Source organism: Xiphophorus hellerii, chromosome 2 (assembly GCF_003331165.1).
Source record: "Xiphophorus hellerii strain 12219 chromosome 2, Xiphophorus_hellerii-4.1, whole genome shotgun sequence".
In the NCBI taxonomy this organism is placed as follows: Eukaryota; Metazoa; Chordata; class Actinopteri; order Cyprinodontiformes; family Poeciliidae; genus Xiphophorus; species Xiphophorus hellerii.
Genome location: NC_045673.1, coordinates 3,880,845 through 3,902,202, shown reverse-complemented (window position 1 = coordinate 3,902,202; position 21,358 = coordinate 3,880,845). Strand labels below are relative to the sequence as shown.

The 21,358-nt window shown below is 38.5% G+C and overlaps 2 protein-coding genes across 6 annotated transcripts; one reads left to right on the top strand and one right to left on the bottom strand.

Annotated features, from left to right (window-relative positions):
- Positions 1 to 1,670: 1,670 nt before the first annotated feature.
- Positions 1,671 to 4,011, bottom strand: acd (ACD shelterin complex subunit and telomerase recruitment factor). Of its 4 annotated transcripts, none has more exons than XM_032580804.1 (3): positions 3,218 to 4,011; positions 2,606 to 2,641; positions 1,671 to 2,533 (listed from the first exon to the last, which is right to left on the bottom strand). In XM_032580804.1, exons 1-3 carry the CDS (start codon positions 3,978 to 3,980, stop codon positions 1,839 to 1,841), a joined length of 1,494 nt encoding a protein of 497 aa, XP_032436695.1. In that variant the 5' UTR covers positions 3,981 to 4,011; the 3' UTR covers positions 1,671 to 1,838. The 4 variants fall into 4 exon arrangements, with proteins under 4 accessions (XP_032436695.1, XP_032436704.1, XP_032436714.1 ...); XM_032580813.1 differs by having other exon boundaries at positions 1,671 to 2,551; positions 2,624 to 2,641; XM_032580823.1 differs by having other exon boundaries at positions 2,624 to 2,641.
- Positions 3,899 to 20,132, top strand: gan (gigaxonin). 2 transcript variants are annotated; one of them, XR_004341552.1, is made up of 15 exons: positions 3,899 to 4,038; positions 5,199 to 5,338; positions 5,654 to 5,863; positions 6,017 to 6,131; positions 7,164 to 7,514; positions 8,298 to 8,366; positions 8,626 to 8,777; positions 9,742 to 9,863; positions 10,809 to 10,921; positions 11,774 to 11,923; positions 14,407 to 14,543; positions 16,633 to 16,767; positions 17,610 to 17,719; positions 17,816 to 18,126; positions 18,213 to 20,132. XR_004341552.1 is itself a non-coding variant. In XM_032580777.1 (14 exons), the coding sequence occupies exons 3-14, from the start codon at positions 5,679 to 5,681 to the stop codon at positions 17,986 to 17,988; spliced, it is 1,812 nt and encodes a 603-aa protein (XP_032436668.1). In that variant the 5' UTR covers positions 3,899 to 4,038; positions 5,199 to 5,338; positions 5,654 to 5,678; the 3' UTR covers positions 17,989 to 20,132. The 2 variants fall into 2 exon arrangements, 1 of the variants encoding a protein (XP_032436668.1); XM_032580777.1 differs by having other exon boundaries at positions 17,816 to 20,132.
- Positions 20,133 to 21,358: the final 1,226 nt, after the last annotated feature.

Below are 21,358 nucleotides of genomic sequence, written 5' to 3'. Positions count from 1 at the left end.
CTTCCTTGTACAGTTTCTGTTTTCCTGTTTACCTCCTTCACTCCTTGTGTCCTATATCCTTTCCTCCTCTTATTTTCTGTCCCCTAACCATTTTTTTCACACTTGTCTCCTACCGCTATTTTCTTATCTTTCCTTTGGTCTGTCCTTCCTCGCCTTTTGCTCCTTGAGTCCTTTCTCTCTTATTTCAGTTAATTCCTTCCTATTGTACTTCCTTCTTTCTTTTCTACCTTCTTTGCTCCTTGTGTCCTACTGTCATTCCTCCCCTTCTTCTTTCCTTGTACACTTTCTTCTGCCCTGGCTTCCTTGTATCCTTTCTCTGCTTCCTTTCTAACTAATGTCCTTTCCTTCCTGTGTCTTCTCTTCCTTCCTTCATCACATTCTTCTTTCCTTTCCTTTTATAGTTCCTTTTCCATTTCCTAACCTTTTGTGTTGCTTTTTCCTTCCACCCTTGTGTCCTACATCCATTTCCTTATCCTCTTTCTAATTTTTTTCTACTTTACTCTTATTTCCTTGACCGTTCTTCCACCCATGTTTCCTAACTCAATTCCTTTCTTCACTTCCTGTTTCCCTTCCTTTGCTCATCGTGTCCTACTGCCTTTACTTCCCTTCCTCGTGCCCTGTCTTTTGTCCTTGCTTCCTTCAGTCCTTCTTTCCCTCCTTGTGTCTCCAGGGGCTTAAACATAAAACCAGATTAAATATTCAACCAACAATGCGATTAATCAGTATATTTATCGCCTAGCGCCACATTGCAGGTAATAAAGCTCTTAGTCTACAAAAGATCGTTGCACAATAATTAGGAAACTTTTTGAAAAATATGCTTTTATTCTATAATAAACATTAACATTTTTTTTAACTCTGGTACAGGGAAACCACACAGAACTGCACCTCCTGATGCATCTGTAACATTTACGTCCAGAACCATCAAATCTCAAGATAAAGAGAAAAAATTCTCAACATCAGAAAATTATGGAGCGCCGTTCGTAAAGTTACATAATGAAAAATGAACAGATATAATTTGGTTTATTTATCCTGCCAGATAAATAAAATGTGGCTGTTCATTCTTCTAAGCCATGTTTTCACATACTAGACATACTTTAATATTAAAATAAAAAGTATATTAAAATATTTAATATTAATTTGAATATTCAAACTAAATATTGAGCTTGTGAATTCAATATTTAGTTAGGCAGCTAAATATTTAGAAAACTAACTTTTGTTTTCTAAAAGTTAACTAACTTAGTTGGGAACCAAATATTTAGCTTCAAAACTAAATATATATTTTAAAACGAAATATTTAGCTTCCGAACTCAATATTTAGTGCCCATCTAAATATTTAAATTAAAAGTAAAATATGTAGTTTGTATATTAAATATTTAGTTTTAAAACTATTGCAAACTATTTAATTCAAAAAGTAAATATTTTACTTCCAAAATAAATATTTTGTTCCAACAGAATACTTAATTAAATATTTAAACTTAATATTTAGTTGGAAAGCTAATTCTTAAGCTCAAACTTAAGACATTTATTTGGGAACTAAATATTCAGCTTCCAAACTAAATATTTAAATTAAAAGCTAAATATTTAGTTTGGAAGGTAAATATTTGGACATTTAGAAACATGACACACCCACACCAAAAAAAAAAAAAAAAACACCCACAGGTTTTTTTCTCTGACAGGCGAAATAAACCAAAATATTGCTGTTAATCTTTTCTTGTGTAATTTTACAAACGGCACTCCATACAAAACTAGAAACCAAATGTGGAAGAAATATTGGACTTTTTTGGTAATAAACATGACAAAGCGAGTCCGATCTGTAGGCGTTCGGTACTTCAGTCCAATCAGTCGACGCTCTGCGGATCCTCTGTTGGTTTCGGAGTCAACAGATACCGCAGAGCCCAGTGTAGCAGAGAGGCAGCCACTCGGAACCGGCTGAAGTCCTGGTGGTTCTGATCCGACACTCTGTATTTGTAGGAGAACGGTCTGCCGTCGCCGTGAGTGCCCGGGATCTTTTTCGGGGCGGGTTGGGTCTGTTTTGGACTGTCCTCGTTTCTGGGAGTTCCAAGGTGGGAGTCAAAGAGCCAAGATGGCGGACTCCCACTGACTTCTTCCTCCTCTTCTTGTTGTTGTTCCGCCTCGCATCGCTTCCTCTTGGGCTTCCTATAGCTTTCCGGAACGGTGTCGGTTCCGTCTGAGGCAGGAGGTTCTGGTGGACTCACGGTGACTGATGAGGAGCTCGGTGGGAAGCTGGCGGCGGGTTGGTTTTGGTAAGGAGGCAGGAAGCTGGGAACCGGAAGCTGGGTGCTGGCAACCGGAAGTCGGGTGCTGGTTACCATGGCAGCAGAGTCCAGTTTCGGGGTGGACTCCGGGGACGAGTCGGAGGTGGAAGGGCTGATTCCCAGAGGGGGGAACATGTCCCAGGGGTTGGCGGAAAGCAGGGCGGTTGGGTCTGGGAAAGGAGCGACGTCCTCCATCAAAAGAGGGTAACGCTCACCCGCGTCCCCCGCAGTTCCCGCATCTCCCGCAGTTCCCGCACCTCCCGCAGTTCCCGCATCTCCCGCACCTCCCGCAGTTCCCGCAGTTCCCGCGTCCCCCGCAGTTCCCGCATCTCCCGCAGTTCCCGCACTCTGTACTGGATCGCCACCTGCAGGAAGGACACGGTAAGTACTTTCTCAGGTATGCGGACACAATATGGCACCGAATGGGGAGTTTGAATGTAACAATAGCTGTCAGATACTATGAAGTGGAATTAGGAACACGCTAAAAAATAATAAAGAAATAAATACAAAAATAAAGTTGTACAGAATAAAGTCATATTACGATAATAAAGTGACTTTATTCTGGTAATATGACTTTATGCTTGTAATACTATGACTTTTTTCTTATTATTTCAACTTTATACTGGTAATATTATTTTATTCTCATGGGAGTTCATTCTTCCAATCTTTTGACTTTATCCTTTTGCTTTTTATATTTTATTTTTATTTAGTATGGCTCTCCTACTCTTACAGAAAAGGATTAGGGCCACAGAATTATGACTTGATCTCAGAAGATTAAAGTAATAACTTTTTTCTTTTTTACTTCAGTGGTCCTAATAATGTTCCAAACTCATTCATAAAATACAGAAAAAGCTGACAAGAAATAATTATTCAAATTCAAAAATACTTTTTGATATTCCGCTGTTTGGCGCCCCTATGGGTGTATGCAGTGCGATACTGACCTGCCGGTTCGGTTATCTGCCACTCCACGTCCTCCACAGAGCAAGCCTGTCCCTTGCTCTCATACGGAATGAGAAGCAGCTTCGCCGGGACGGTGAAGCTCGGTTCCCCCTTGTACCTGACCCGGTCCAGGTCCCATCTGGTGCAGTTCGGAGGCGGGGTGTAAGCAGAGGTGGAGGGTCGGGGGTTCCTGAGAGCCAGCAGTCTCTCCCGGATGTCCCGCAGCAGTGTCTGCAGGCAGTCGTGCTGCCACTCTCCTAGCAGTTCGGACAGGTCCAGTCCGGTCTGGCTCCGCTGGGAGTCCTCCTGACCAAGAAGGGACCTCCAGGTTCTGCAGATCTTCATCCGGACCGAGGCCGAACTGGTGCAGCAGGGCGTGTTGTCTTTAACCGGACCCGCCGCGGTGGTGGCCAGCTCCCCCACTGACAGGAAGAACCGGCTCTTGGTCTGTTCCGGGTCCATGTGGAACCGGAGCCGGTAGTCCTGCAGGCACACGGTGGTGTTCAGGAGGCTGCTGAAGCACTCCCGGTCCTCCTTCTCCTGGAGCTGCTCCCAGGCGGAGGCGGTGAGCACGGCCGGGATCTTGAGCTCTCCGTCGGACAGGAAGAGCAACCCCGTCGGGCCATCGGAGCCCCGAGCCTGGGACTGGGTCATCTGACCCACCCCGATGACATGAGCCCTCAGCTGGCTGCCAGACGCATCCCCGCTCCCGTAGCTAAGGATCAGATTCTCGATCCAGGGAGTCAGTTTGCTCCAGGGAGGCATTTCTGGAGTTTGTTTTCAGCTTGACGGAGTGCGCCTGCGATTAGCTTCCGACAGGAAAGTAAGTTCATAAAATGGGTTCCTCCATAATAACTTGTTCAAAAAGCTTTTTTAAAAGCTTCGTTTAGAACATCAGTTTACAAACAAAACAAGGCAACAATATTAATACGATGTTTATGATTTCACAGATTAAGTTGCATGTATTCAATATAATATAGTATAATATGCGACACAGAACCAAATACGGAGGTTTACAACAAATCAAAGTTATTAATAAAAGTACAAAGTTGTTGAACAGATTTACTTTGAACCAAAATCAACTTAGGAAATTTTTCAATTGACATAAATTTGGATTAAGTTTTAAAAGTCTGCATTTATGAACAACAACAAAAAAACATTCCCAGTATAATTAAATTATTAATTCAAAATTCTGTTTTAACTTGTTCGCATAAGTGAAAAGAGTGAAGACTATATGTGTACATTGCAATATATATATATATATATATAAAGTACATTTAAGCTAAGGCAAATTTACTAGTGGTATTAACAGTAGTAATAACTAACGAATAAAGTAGTTGAAGATAAAGTAAACTTTTGATGTTCATATGAATCACAGGACTAGTTTAAATAACAATGAATTACACCAGTGATTTTTTCTTTCACTGCTATAATCTAGAGTGACTGACATTATCTAGCTCCGCGGTGAAAACTCAGTGGGGAAAACCTCTAATAGTCTTCAAACCTAAACTGTGAATGGAGTTTCTGCTGGGAAATATAACAGAGCTATATGTGGAGCAGCACAAAAGAAGACTGGGTTTATCTGAATATTTGACAGAATACCGGGAACATTTTTGCTTTTATTTTCCTTGCAAGTTTCTTTAACATTGTAAATACCTCTCTAAATAATGGATGAATAAATTAAAGTCACGAGTAACAACCAGCTGCTGTATTATTTATTTATTTATTTTATTTTTACATGAAGTTTGCACTAAGCTTATTGGTGGAACGCTTTTACCTGAACTCTTTCAGCCCATTTCAGGAGACGTTCAATAATATAAGACAAATGCATTATACGAAATTGTAATCGCATTTTTATACAAATTTCCCACCAATTATTAGTGTAAATGAGTAGTTTTGTTGAATATTTATATGTGCTGATAAATACACATTTCATTTATTATCATTATTCTAATTATACCTTCTGGTGTACATCTCGTACAGTTTTGTCTTATGTTCCTGAATGCAGCATGTAACACATGCCTGTAACGTCGACTTCCAGCCTTTTGGAGCGATTCATGGTCTGAGTGCAGTCCGGGGCACTCCCTGTGCCCAAAAATACAAAAACACAAAGAAAACTTCAGGTAAGACTTTACAACAAGTAATTATTCTAAAAGAAAACTGTAGCAGGTTGTTTTAGCCCGTGTCGGAGCCGTTAATCTAAACTGTAGATTGTTTTGCTGCTAGCGTAGCTTTTCCTGCCAAACTTGATTTAAAAACTGGTTAGTTTAATACGTTCCAGCTTGCAGCACCTGTATGCGCTGCTTATAGAAAATACATTTTTGTTATTTTTAATAGTGGTGCTTTTACAAAGTATTCGGCTCGGTAATAGATACAGATACCAACAGCATCAATTAGCAAACGTTTATGAAAAACAATGTGTACGCTTCTCTTGACAGAAGGAGACCTGTCCCAAGTCCAGACATGCCGAACTCCACATCCGGTGATCCCGGTTTGACGGTTTCGGATCCGCAGCACTCCCAGAAGCTCTTGAGAGTTCTTCGGACCTTCTGGCAGGAGCAAAGCTTCCACGATGCGCTCCTTGTGGTGGATGGAGAGGAGCTCCCTGTGCAGAAAAACATCCTGGCTGCAGCCAGCCCTTACATCAGGTCAGACATTCTTCCTGCACACAGCTGGTCGGACATTTGTTGTGTTTGTGGCAGCAGCATGATGGGTGTGTTCACTTTCATTAGCTGGGAGTGATTCCAGGCAGCTTTTATTTCATGTTGTGGCATATTCTGCTGTGAATAATTTCTTTTCAGGACCAAACTGAACTACAATCCTCCTAAAGAAGATGGGTCAACCTACAGAATTGAACTGCAGGGAGTCCCCATGGCCATCATGAAACAGATCCTGGACTACATCTTCAGTGGGGAGGTGATTCCCAGCTTTTTATCTTAAAATGCACTGTGTTCTCTCATTAATCTGGTCAATCTACACATGATTATGTTAAAAACAAGATACTGAGGTCAGAAAGATGGAAAAAATTAGTGCAAAGATGTTTTTGTTTTGGCCTACTTCAGTGATGTCCAAAGTTGTTGCTCCTGGGGACAAAACGGACAAATTTAAACTACTAGCAGGTCACAAAATTCATGAAATTTAAAATGCAAAAATTTGTTTATTGTGACTTTACGGACACATACAGATTTTTATGAAATCTATACATTCCTAAAGATCCAAAACTTAAAAAAAAGACTTTGGACTGTCGCTCCTACTGACAGTCATTTTAGTAACTGATAAATCTATTGATGATTTTGATGATTAATTAATTGGATGGAAAAAAAAGTTTCATATAACCCTTTTTCATATGTTGACAAATACTATGATTAGTCAATTAATGAAATAATCTTGAACTAATTTAGTAATTGATTAATCGTTAACTGGAGGATACAGACTAAAAAAATGTCATGTGGTGAAAAAAACAAACAAATTCAGAGCAGTAGTTAAGAGAAAAACTGTAAGAAAAATATATACATTTTGCATTTAATATAAAAGCACCTTTGTCTGTAAATATGTTTCAGCCAAAACTCCCACATGGCAGTTTGAGTTTCACCAGGTTCAGATTTACTAAAGGAAACATATTTATTACAGTTTAGGCAGTAAAATTTGTATTTTCTTATTTAAAAATGGAATTGAATAATTTGTATATTTGCATCTTTTAATGTTTTTCTAATAATGTATAAAAAAGCTTAAGTGGTTAAATGAAAAATATGTAGAAAGTGGCATTTTTCTCTTTGATTAATCATCAGAATAATGAATTAATCGATCACTAAAATAATCGTTAGTTGCTGCTCTAATAATGTGTAATGTTAGAATTTTTCAGAGAAGCTGAATTTTAACAGTTTTATTCTCTGTAAAGCAGAATCATGAAACACCAGTACAGCTGTTGGATTTGTTTCGTATTCCCAGATCAGCCTGAGCGAGGAGACCGTCCAGGACATGGTGCAGGCGTCCGACCTGCTGCTCATGACCGACCTGAAGCTGCTCTGCTGCCAGTTCCTGGAGAGCTGCATCACGGCGGAGAACTGCATCGGCATCCGCCTCTTCTCGCTGCATTACTGCCTGCAGCACGTCCACTACGTCGCCACGGACTTCCTGCAGACGCATTTCCGCGACGTGGCGCTCACCGAGGAGTTCAGGGAGCTTCCCCACAGCCGGCTGTGCGAGCTGCTGAACATGGAGAAGCTCAACGTGGGCAACGAGAAGCACGTGCTGGAGGCCGCTGTGCGATGGTTCGCCCATGACCCGGACGACCGTAGGGTGAGGAAGCGTCACGTTCTCCATAGCTGATTTCCAGCTGCTGGGCCTGTCAAGATGATAAGTTTTGTTGGATGTTAATGTGATAAATGATAATATTGCCGTTTTGAGTAGGGATGCACCGATTGCAATTTTCTGGCTAATCACCAAGTATTGATCTTTGAAAAGCCTGACATGCCAATTCCAATTTTTTTGTCTGAAATGTTGCTTAATATAGCAAGAAAGTTGCTGAGTCGGTAACAGTGGGGTGACGATTAACTGCAAACTAGCAGGGATGACCTGGTGGGTCTGTCGATCACGCCTCATTTTTAGGCATTTGTTGAGGTAAATAAGATCAGATTGACTCCGAATGTAAGTGTCAGCTGATCACCAGTCTCGCAAAATTAAGGAAGTTGGCGCCAGCAAATCGGTACGCCCCTAGTTTTGAGACAGTTTTCAGGTAATATATTTATAATGGTATAATAATGCAATAACACATTCTCAAAATCAATAAGCATTACATTTTATTGAATATTTGACACTGGAACTGGAATACATTTTAAATATGCAAAATAACTAAATAAGACAACAAATAAAATGAATCATGTAATGTCTGTAAACAAAATTGTCCCCAAAAATGGACTCGTTGAGACCAAAGCACCAGACTGAAGACTTTTAACATTCAACTTTTGGTAGAAAGAGAGAAAAGAGAAAAACGATAAATAATAAATTCATCACGTGATTAATTGATTTATTATGACAGGCCTAGTTGTTTTCCTTCACAGTTTTTTGTTACTGTGTCTTCAGGTCCATATGAAGGAAGTGATGTCGGCCGTGTGGATGCAGGGCTTGGACCAGAGCTACCTGAGAGAACAGGTGCTGCTGCAAACAGCAATTTGCACATTAGTATCTGTAGATTCTAATGTGCCATTTCAAGTTTCTAATCCTCAATAATCTGAAGGTTAATTAATGTTCTAAGAATAGAAACTCAAAGAAACTGAAACACTTTATTCCTCCATCACCTCCAGCAGACACTGAACTGCAGCCTTAGTTTCCTAGTAATCATTTTCACACAAAGTGATGAAGCTTAATTAGTTTTTGTGTTTTAGATGTTTATTTTGTGTCATGTGATCAGTCCATGGCAGAGCCGCTGATGAGGGAGGTGGTCAGGGAGTTCTGCCAGAAGGTTCTGACGGAGGATCCGCCGCAGGGCGAGGCGATGCTGACCGCCTTCAAACCCCGAGGTTACTCTGAATGCATCGTCCTTGTAGGAGGAGAAGATCGAAGGTAGGAATCTGTATTTTCATCTTCAAGGTGGAACACAACTTACTGCAGAACTACACAGTAACATGTTGGGAGCTGTTTGGGTCCACTAAGCCTGTCTTAATGATTGGAAATTAAAAATACCTCATTAATTTTCATTCAGATTAGTATTTTTTCAAGAGCAGTTTTGCTGACAGTCATTATGATCTATTTTATTAATGGTTTTGGTTATTTGTGTGTTTTTATTTTTGGTTATCATGTTTTATTTTGGACATTTAAAATCTCTTCCAGTTCCAGTGTCAAGTGTTCTTTACAAAATTAAAGTTTATTGGTCTTGGTCATTTATTTATAGATCTATAAATTTCATTTATTTATGTATTTATTTTAAATATTTATTTTGTAGTTAGTCATTTTTAAATCACTAACAATGTCACAATTATATATATATATTTAGAAATTTTGTATTGTTTGTGGTTACATTTGTATTTATCAATATTTAACACTTTTGATGGAGTTGCTGTCAGCATACAAGCAATTTCCTCTTGGGGATCAATATTCTATATATTCCACTCTTTTATTATGCTATTTTATTACTTGAAAATTGTCTCCCAGCAACAAAATTGTGGTTTAACACAGTAATTTCTGTACAATTTATAACCCAGCAACACGAAAAAGTTAATTCGGTTCAAGTCATTCAGTTACCCTTGTTAACTTTGCACTTAAAAAAACACTTCTTCCTTCCGCTCAACTTTCCAGTAATGTTCTTGATCCCATAATCGTGAAGATCATTTCTGTATTAAATATCCCTTTTTTATTGGTTTTGTGTAACATTTGAGGAACAGTTGAAATATCACAATATGTGTTTACTTTTTGAACGGAATTATTGACAGAAACTTAATTATTAAAGGATACTTTGTATTAGGGAGGTGTATTTCAGATGTAATGCGGTCAGAGACCTCCGTCTGATCGACTGTTTCACTCTGAACAGAACCAGGAAGCCGACCGCCATGACGCGCTGCATGTGCCCGCTGTACGACACCAACAGGCAGAAGTGGATCGAGCTGCAGCCGATGAGCGTGGCCCGTCTGGGCCACGGCGTGGTCGCCGCCGGTTAGTGCTCCATCGGAATCTGTTCCGGAATAGAAAGGCTTGCGATTAATGGTTTTTAAAATTAAAATCAGTTCCCATGGATTAACTAAAAATAATAATGTCCGCCAGACCTTCTTTTAGTGTTGTAGTTTGTCCGCCATCCAGCAGGGGGCGCCGCTGGTCATCCTTAAGCGAAGCCTTTGGGTCCAGAAACAAAGATGGCGGTGGGATAACAGAAACGGTCGGAACAGAGTCCGTCGTCGGATGGAAAATGCACTTTATTCGGTTCTGTTTTAAAATATAAACACTCGACAAGCTCACTACGTTAAGTTTCATCTTAATAGCGGTCATTTAGCCGAGCTACATGACGGAGCAACGTCAACCTCTGATTCAAAGATTGTTGATGTGCTAGTGCTACGAAGACGAGGAGACGGATGTGGAGGAGACATGATGGAAAAAGAACATGGCGCCAATTAGCAATGTTGATTTTGAGGTCTGTCGTGAGTTAAAACACTTCATGTAGCGAATTTTTAATATTTCTTCAGAAGCACAAAAGTTCTGTCTGAATATGTCTGTTCATGGGCAATTAAGTGTTTCAAATAGCGTCACCTCCTAAAATAACGACCTAAGTCTTAAAACGCCACCTCTTTCTTTTCAAAAGATGTTTCAGGCAAATAAAAGAAGTTATTATTTTACTTTCATATTTTATAAATATGTCTTAAGTTTGTGAGGAAACTGAACTTTTCTGTTTATTCAGTCGATATTTTATATTTTCATTCAGCATATTGTTAAAATGGAACCCTTCATGTTATGGAAATACTGTCGGCCCTCTTAATACAAGAGAAAACTCTGCTTATCAATTAACCGTCTGTCGATTTAAATTAGACGAATTCATTAATCGATAACTTGCATCTTTAGAGCAGAGCAGCAGGTGGGTGGTTGACGTGGCTGTTTCCTGTGTGTCAGAGGGCTTCCTGTTTGTGATGGGGGGAACAGATGAAAACGGCACGATCCTGGACACTGGAGAGAAATTCGACCCGGATTCCAACTCCTGGAGCCCCATGCCCCCGATGCTGCAGGTACCGACAGCTGCTCCTGGTTCATCTGAGAGATTATTCATCTACAAGCTGCACCTGTCTGTCCACTGCTCTGTTGACAACCTCCATAGACGTCCAAATGGCTTGTTTTTGCACCTTTTGACCACAAGGTGTCAGTATTGCTTTTAAAGTCAAATCGCAATAAAAAGCAGCAAACTCTTATTTTTGTCTAGTTTCTAGTGCAGTTATCTTAGTTCCAGCAAAATCTAAGAGTTTTTGGTAGCGCTTTATTTGAAGGGGTGTGCATAAGATTGATATCACACTGTCATGAACATGGAGTCTTCAGACATGTTTATGACTGTTGTCATGAAGTGCCACTAAGTAAATGACAGTTTTAATGCAAAGTTAACACATTTAATTGACTTTTAATGCAGCTTTGCATTAAATGTTGCATTAAATTGTTAACTTTGCATTAAAATAATTTACAAATGTTGATTACAAAGTACTAGTTCCGCTAGCAGATTTTCTCACTTATAACAAGACATTTTTCTTTGTTATAAAGGAAGAAATCTGCTTGTTAAACTAGTCACTTTTAAATCAATATTAATGAATTATTTATCCAAGACAAGTTTCTATAACTTGTTGAAAATGTACTTTTAAGTTAGTTTTGTCTTATTAAGATGTTTGCTGGACATAAATACTTCATAAGATTCTGTGTTTCTGCAGTGTTTGCACTCATTTTTACTGACTTTAGCACCTTTTTCTTTCTAATTTGGTTACGATGGGAGTCACAGTGTTCCCAGTTTTAAGCACCTTATCTGATCTTCAGTCAGCCAGTTTTTACACACACATATTGGCTTTAAATAAAATCTATTTTCTGTCTGATGCTTGCAGCCTCGTCAGAACTTCGGCGTGGTGGAGGTGGACGGGCTGATCTACGTGCTGGGAGGAGAAACCGAAGACCTGGCGCTGACCGCGGTGGAGGTTTTCGACCCGCATTTCAGCACCTGGAAGATGCAGACGAGCATGACGATGATGCGGAAGGTAACTGAGGAGAACTTCTCTTCTTTCCAACGTTGATTCAGTTCTTTGAGATTCACTGACATTAAATTTTACACATCAACACAAAATAAGATCAGGACCATTGCAAAACCTTGATTCTTTAATATTGTTATTCATTGTGTTTCAGTTGAATTAGATGTAAAGGTAATGTGTTTATACATATAATTTCATTAAATTACCAAAGATAATTTGTTGAACAGAATTTAAATATCAGCTTTGTTGAAGTTTTCTGCACACAAACCAGGAATTTGACTTTGGTTCCACCTTGTTCTCAATTTCAATATGAATATGTAAAAGCAAAACCAAAAGACAAGGTTGAATTATTTACAGTTTCTAAACTTTTAATAATTTAAAATGAACTTACACACAATAAAAAATTAAATAAGTAAATAAATAATAAACATATGACAATAAATATATATTATAGTAATATATATATATGTGTATCAATCTTTCTGTATATATTCAATCTTTCTGTATATATGTATATATATATATATATATATATATGTGTGTGTGTGTATACATACATGGTGAGCATGAGCAGTTATGCTCATGCTCACCACGAAAGTTCACCTCTCTGACCTGCAGGTGGCGCTGTACCACCTCTGAAGAGTTCCTGAAAAAGGAAACATTACTTATATTCCTTTTTTTTTTTTTGCAAATCAAGTATTTAATACTTCCTAAATAAAAATAAACTATTTATAGACATTAGCGATTACAGAAAAATGTTCCACAGTCACTGATTTAAAAACAAAAAATTTCACAAAAACGTAAGAGCTACAATGTGAATCATTGACATTTGTTTTCTGTAATTTCTGGTTGAGTGTGTAATTTCTTATTCTTGCATCGTCTGTCAGAAACATGCTGTGCAGCAGCAGCAGGACGGTCTCAGGGTCCAGTTAGCATATGTGTGGTGGTATCTTATCATATTTGTATTCTGCTTTTATATTCGTTTCCTTTACTTCTATTCTCTGAACTTCCAGCTGAAGATGCTCTTAGAGACGTTTCTTTTCTGTTTCTTTGTAATAAAAGATAATTATTGTGACGGAACGGCTTCATGTTAGGACATCATGTGAACCGGCACCACAGACTGCTGCTGAGCTTTACAGCCTTACTTTATAAAACTATGACCAACATGAGGTTGTAACACTTTCCTATGATTTTGTTTATTTCTGAGCCACTCAGAGGAGAACTAGACTTTAGGACACAAATTAGTCTAACAATGATCACTTTAGGTCGCTATTGTGAGGTGAAAAATGCCAGATTTCATTATTTTTTTAAATATTTAGATTTACCTTGCGCCAACAAGAATTATTTCAGCAACCCTGAATCCATAATTCATGCAAGGCTGGGATTTTAACGCCTTAATTGTGATTAAGTACATAGATTTTAATACATTAAAAATGTTAACATAATTAATCGCTATTTTCTAAACAGATATACAAAAGTCCTGAGATGGAACCTTTGTGTTATTGTGTTTCTAGTACACCCATAAATATGATGCACAAGCAACATCTGCAAACGACAGTAATGGACGTCAAATCTGCTTCGCTCGGACCACTGGGAGTTATTTTCTGGCACTATTTTCGCTCCCTGACCACAACACAAGAAATGTTAAAAAAAATAAATAAATCTGGTCAACAGAATGGAAAACAATTGATGACCCAAAAAGTGTGTTATATTGTCTGTCTTTTAATAAGGCAGCAGCCCAAAGGCATTTTTTTGTTTTCAGTCTTTAATGATGTGCAGATTTCATAAAAAAATGTGTTTATTGTTGAGCAAGTACATAAAAAAATGTTTCTTAATGAATTTTGTGCCATTTTTGGAAATGAGTGCTAAAGGTTTGGGCAATGTTGCTGTAAGTACTTGGATTTTTAACAGTCAATAACCAAAACAAAAAATTTGCAAAGCAGCCAACTAAATTGGTTCTTTAAAAATTATCTGTAATAATTAACTTATCAATCAGGTTTATTTGTATATTACATGTCAGCAACAAGGAGTTCAAAGGGCTTTACACCATAAAAACTCAATTATAAAACATCAGAAAAACAAAGTACAATAAACAATTGAGAAACCAGAGACGAACATTACATTTTGATGAGTGCCATCATCAAAATCAACACACATCGAAAATGTTGGTCAACGTTTCATTTACTACGATTCAAAAGCAAATCTGAACAGGTGGGTTTTAGTCTAGGTTTAAAGGCACTCAGTGTATCGGCTGTTTTGCAGTTTTCTGGAAGTTTGCTACAGATTTGTGGAGCATAAATGCTGAATGAGGCTTCTTAGGGGAAGCTAAGTGCAATAAATGCTTTCAAAATTAGTTAGACAAAGCCATTACTTCTGCTTTTTGCAGACGTAGCGCACCACTGCTGTTTTTGTGTTTAGTTTTAGTTTAGTTTTTTAAGTGTGTATTCTGCAGCTAACTAAATAAAAACACAGATTAAATGTTTTGCCGTTAGGTGGGATGCTATGCCTCGATGAATAAGAAGATCTACGCCATTGGCGGCGGCTCCTACGGGAAACTCTTTGACTCTGTGGAAAGCTTTGACCCAAAAACCCAGCAGTGGACGGGCCTGTGTCCTCTGAAGGAGAGACGGTAAGCGTGACCCCGTCAGGTGACCGTCTGCACATCGGCCTTGACGCCACGCGGAAGCACGAGTTGCTCAACAGGAAATGAAATGAGGCTTCTGTCGCAATTCTGGATGGGTTAGCGTTACCTTGAGCAGCGCCGCGCCACATCCACACTGACACATGATGCTGCTGCTGACGAGTCACGCTGCATTCAGCCTGGAAAACTCTTCTTCTTCTCATCAGCTGTGGCGTTGATGCAAACCAGCAACCGAACCAGAGTTTTGGGTTTCAATCATCATCAGATTCTTACCTATTCAAGCCGCTGTAGGTTGTTTTTTTGAGGGGTTTCTTTGAATAACCACATCCCAGCTCATATCTGTGGTTTTTACGTTTCCTCCATAACCTGATTCACACACTCACTTACTTTTCGTCTGCAATCCTCTCATTAGTAAGGCTGAACTTTAAGGTCTTGTTTTTAGTCACTCATCAGATCAGAAACTTATCACTTCAACTTTAAAATTGAAGTGATAATTTTTTTTATAGTTTCTTGAAGGAGGCAATGGTAACAAATGTTTCTGGACGATGGATTGTCCCTGAAATTATTGTGATAAACAGGATTGTTTTTTGAGACCATTTTGAAGTAATATAATGGTAATGGCATAAAAATGCAGGAACACATTATCAAACATCAATAAACTGTAAATTATAATCTACATTTAACACTTCAACATTTTAAATATCTGAAATAAACAAACAAAACAGAAACAACAAACTAAATGAATCACGAAGTTTCTGTAAACAGACTGAAGACTTTTATCATCCAGATTTTTGCAGAAGAGAGAAAGGAAAAACAATAAATAATGCAAATGAAAATTATTGAGCTCTGTTTAATTTAACATGTGATTAATTGATTTATTACTTATTGACTGTTTTGAAGTTTTACTGTGATCTGGGTTGTTAAACAAAAAATACTCAAATCTGTTTAATTTCTCTAACTTTTGCAATCAGAAATATTCAACCTCGTCAATTATCAAATTTTACTCCAACCCAGATTCAGCGTTGATTGCATTCTTTGAGTTGAGAGAAACAGAAACCAAACAGTGCAGGATGTGGTGACTGTGTGTGACCGTTTGGTCAAGATAAGTCACGTCACAAGAGTCAGGAGTTTGGATTTCAACAAAAAAGAAACGTATATTTTGCCATTTTTTAGCTAATATTTGGACAACATATCAATACGTAGGCCTCCTCTTCTGCTAGAGCTGATTTTAATAAATCTTTTCTTGCTTTCTTTTTATAAAAAAGAGATTATAAATGACAGAAAATATTTTCAATATTATTTCTATCTCCTCTGTAAGTTGTATGACAAAGTATTAAGGCCATGCTATGAGAAGCTTTAATTGCAAGAATATAGTCATAATCAGTGAGGTTCATAACTGGTGAGGCAATGATTTAATCAAAATCAGATTTACAAATAATTTCGCTGAAGGGCAAAAAGACAATTCTTCTACATGTGATGCGTAGCCGTGCTGCCGCCGCAGAATAACTCCGTTAACTCAATCAAACTTGGACATTTAGATATTATTAATTTTGTGCTCCACAGCAAAGGGAGAAACCGTTACAGTACAACTCAAAACCACTTCTTTCTCGCTCTCTGTATCAGCGCAGCAACGCGCAGACTCGTTGCCATAGCAACTGACGACGCCACAAAAAACACTCAAATATTTTTGCGCTGTCTTAAACAAAGTCAAGCAGAAAGTTAAAGCACAGCATCCAGTTCAGAGGCAAAGCTGTACCAAGTACTGAGGAAATGTATGTAAATTTCTGATTTTGAAGACATAGATAAATTAATCTCTTAAATATTCTGTTTCTCTTTATTGTGACATTTATCAAACAGAAATATCTGTTAAATAGGGTCTAAAAAAGCTAAGTTTGGTCTGATCTCACTTCAAACATTGATAAAAATATTTGTGAATATTTTATTCAGTTTCAACTATGGAAAGATTTGGTCTGTTTATGAAATTTCGGAACATTCTTTGTATGCCATGAAAACCAGGAAGGCATGTTAGATATGTGTGTTGATATTTCTGTTTTTTGACGCACTTTGTCCCGCTCAGGTTCGGTTCGGTGGCCTGCGGCGTCGGTCAGGAGCTCTACGTGTTCGGCGGAGTCAGAAGCCAAGAGAGCGAAAATCCTGAACAAAGACAGATGATGACCTGCAAGTCCGAGTTCTACCACGACGAGATGAGAAGGTCCAGTTTTAAAAGCTTAATCCAGCTTGTGTTTCATGTTTTAATGTGAGTTTGAATTTAGGCGAGTAAAAAACGGGACTATAAAACCTCAGTTATTTCTTATTAAACAGAGGCGGTAAAAACGTTGTCAAATTTTCCCTCTTTTACACTGAAACTGGGAAAATAAAAATAAGTAGCAGCTAGTCGTCTGTAGGCAGTGATTAAATCAGGGGTTTACAAACTTTTTCTGTTATTATGTAACTTTCGTAACTTTTTTTTTTTTACATATTTGTTGAAACTGTCACTATGTTGAGACAGTTTAATACAAGACAGATAATCCGTGAAAAGATTGAGCTCCTCTGCCTCCTAGTGCTACCTAGAAACAACGAATCACAGCTAGGAGGCGGGTCTTAATGCTGCCAATCAGTGTTGTGTACAAGCTGCTCATTGTGCCCACACAGTAGCTCTCTGCTACGCAACTGCTAGCACAGGATGTCATGAATGCTGAGGCTAGTTAGCGTAGCCTCTGAAGACGTGGATAAAGTTTTATTGTAACTGTAAGTTATTTTCAGACAAAAGAAAATTTTTCAAAATCATTTTCTTTCAATAAAAAAAACTTAGGAAATTTTAACAAAAACTTTCTCAAATACGAGTAGCAATTCATAATAAAATTACTCAAGTAAAAGCAAAAAGTACAGTGTAGTAAAAATACTCCTAAATGTATTTATTTATTTATTTTTTTTCCAAAAAGCTGTTGAACTTGTTGTGATTGAGTAAATGAAACCAGTTACTACCCAACTCTGCTAACTGGGTTACGTTCTGAGCGTGAAAAGTTGACGTGTTTTCTGAACGTTGTGCTTCAGCTGGATGTTCCTTGACGACCAGAACCTGTGCATCCCGGCCAGCTCCTCCTTCGTCTACGGGGCGGTTCCGATCGGGGCCAGCATCTACGTGGTGGGAGACCTGGACACGGGTCGGTAAAAAGAACAGCAGGCGTTGCTTTGCAGGTCGATCGCTTTGCTAACCCACAGCTTTTTCTCTTTTTTTTTTTTTTTGCGTGCGTGCGTAGGGACGAGCTTCGACTACATCCGGGAGTTTCGGCGCAGCACCGGGACGTGGTTCCGCACCAAGCCCATGTTACCCAGCGACCTCTCCAAAACGGCCTGCGCCGCCCTACGCATCGCCAACTGTCGCCTGTTCCGCCTCCAGCTGACCCAGGGCATGTTCCCCATCAGGTTGTGATTCCTGGCACCCCACGGCTCACTGCTGCCCCCTAGGCCCTGATCAGGGTTACGGCGTCACAGAAAACTGCGTTGAGGATCGTGGATCTTTACCGTTTGACTTGACGAGACTAAAACTCATCAAAACAAGTTTTTCATGGTGAAGGTTTTTTTCCCTTTTTTTTTTTTAGGATTTTTAAATATTTTCTATTTAACTTGGGATTTTATCTTTCTGTTCTTTTACAGATCATTCCTCATTGTTTTATATTTACTGATGGGTCGGGGAGAGATTGAACACTAATATCTAAAAAATTATGATGCTCACTTGATTTAGAGGAGATTTTTAAGGAACTTTCACCTGCAGCAGAGGTAATCCTTTAGTATTTAAGTGATATTCCTAAAATGATCCACATATGAGATGGTAAACACTTTTAAACTAAACGTTAACATTTATTTAATTTGTTCTAGCTGAGGCTTGTTAAACTGGGATGGAGATTTATAGGTTGTGGTGCTTTTATTTTTATACAAAATCTTTTAAAGTGACGCTTTTAATGCAGCTTCACTCCAAAAATCCAGAGAATCAGAAAGTCACTGGTTGCTATGGCGATTTCCCAGAGAGCAATGGAGGCCAAATTTAACCCTCAAACAAAAGGCCACTGTATAAAAACTATGTGTTGTCAAAATCAATCATGGTCCATGAATATCAGAACCTTCTGGTGGATAAACTTGTACATTTTTATCCACCTGCAAGGTTTTAAAAAGAAGACATGAAAAATTTAAAAAAGAGCATAAAGACTATGGTTTTATGTGGCTCAATGCGAGTGCTGTGTGTTCTGGAGGAATTTGACAGAAAATTGTAATTCCTACAACAGTGAGAGACACACAGGATGAAAGTAGAAAGAAATATCTATGTTTCAATTTATAAACTGTAAATGTGGAGACAAAGCTGTAGATGTAAAAGCGGTTTGAATAAAAAACAACTTCTGAGTATTTTCCAGGGTAGAAATTCAGCCAAGCCTGATTTTAAATAACGTATCATTTTATTTATTGAATATGAAGCTTTTTTGATTTCAAATCTATATTCTTTCTTACTTGAGCTGCTGATTTAGGACAGTTTTATGATTTGAACCCAGCTTTATTCTGTCAGGATTACATCCTTTTCTGGAGAGAAAAGGTATCTGCCTCAAAGATATCTGGAGATGTGAGGCACATTTGAAAGATATCGATGGATTCCCCAAATATCTTGATAATAAATTTGTTTACCAGGAAGCAGATGTTTATTCAAAGTGTTTAAATGTGGATATTTTTTTATTTGTGAAAGTGTTGGTGCTTCCTGCTGATAAGATGACGCTGTGTTTCCAGATGATACATCCGGACAATTATGTGTACACCTGATTATTGTGCAAACACACCATTTGTAGCGTCGTCACTGTTGATCATTCATAGTCGCTGAGTCGTGAACATGTTTGATCAATTTAACCTGCTGGATTTTCTGGAGGCTCCCAGAACTTGTTCCTCCAGAGGAAATCAGTTCCCTGAGGCGGAGAGCCTCGCAGACGTCTGCTTTATGAGAATGAATCGGAGCAGATCGACATTGTTCCACAGTGCCAGATGTTTAGAATATTTGACAGAGAAGGAAATCTTGTTTTTAATCTTTTGAACAACATTCAGTCAAGGAAAAATAAAGTTCAATTAAAGAAACAGAAAGTGATCCCATTTCTGTAAGAAAACAATAGTGGTATGAAGGAGCACTTTGTGGCTCTTTCCTCACAGTCCAGTATTTACAGTAAATATGCTGCACTGCATCACTGTTGTCTAAACAGAGCCTCACTTTTCACAAAGTGCTGAAAACAAAACACTCGTTTTGTTTTTGTTTGAACACAGGCATTTTCACATAAACATCACCTGCTAAACATACTGCTTTGTTATCCATCCATATGACGGCAATTTAGCTATAAATTGCCACCTTTCAGAAATTAAAATAAAGGACGCTCACCACTGCGCGTGTTGCTCTGCTCTCATGGGGTGGGATGGCCGCTGCAGTGATAGACAAGGTTTTATGGTAGTGTTTTTTGTTTTTAAAAAGTTATCCATAGAACAGTGGTTCCCAAAGTGGGGGGGCGCAAGAAGCGGCATGGATGATTGAAAAAGAAAAAAAAAAACAGTTACACAAAAGTGTTTCACTGTAAAGATGGTTTGTAGTTTGTTTTGTTGCTGCAACCTGAAGTGTGAAATAAACTTCAGTGGAGTTTGAAAACAAAATATGTGTTTAGGTTTATGTCTGGTTGAACGATGTGTGTGCCCAGTTGCTTTTTTTTTCTTTTTTAGGGGGTTGGGGTTGTTGTAAACAATGGGGGGGGGGGGCCAGAAAATCTTTGGGAACCACTGCCATAGAGCAACCGTTCATACATAGAGTACTCCAATCAGAGTAGCATACCTTAAACATGTTTAATTAAGCAAGTGTAGAATGTATTTGGTAAATTACTCAAGTAACTGATCATAACACCTAATTTAATAATCAAAATGTGTCCTCAGACAGGGCTCAAAAAGTATTAAAGTTGTATGAAAGTTCTGGTATTGTAAACAGTATTACTAAAATATTTATACAAATAAGGAGCTAAGTTTGGAGGCTGGTTCTAGACCAGATTTACCACGGGGGCCAGTGTAGTGAGTGTCTTTTCATGGGGACACTTAAAAAAAAAGAATGAAACAAAAAACCAGCGATATTTCATCATTTGATATAAGTGAGCCAAAGAGCCACTTGTGTCTCCAGAGATACAGGTTGCAGATCCTGATCCAGCAGATAGAAAGTGTGATCCTATCTCAATACAGCAGCTAATACATTAAATGAACACTGAATTAATAAAAGATGTCAACATTTCTTAATAAAACAAACAGAAAGCTCTAACAAACCTTTTTAAAGTAGGAAATATTTATGTATTTACTGTTAATCTCTTATGATTTGTTCTTTAAATGGACATTTGTATTATTTTGGCTGATACGGCTATACATTAAATAAGCAAATAATCGATTATTTAATGATCAAACCATAACCGTCTACTAAAACCATAATAAAAAACTTAATCATGGCTAAATGTTCTGTGCCATATCAGCCACAGGAGATGATTGAAAGAGACTCTGGTGTCTCTTTTCGTTGTAACGGGTCTGCAGTTCGTCTCCTGATCCATTCTGTCTGACGTCATTCAACACACCGCGCCACGACCAACACATTTGTTTTAATTGACTGTATTCAACATGTTCAGCCTGGGATTTGAGTCTTCCCTCTCACGCCTGCATCTTTACGAGAGGTTTTGCTCCTAAGGACATGATGGTATCGGGATGAGGACGTTTTAAAAAGACGCGGGTTGATGGCAGCTCACCGCGCCTGCGTA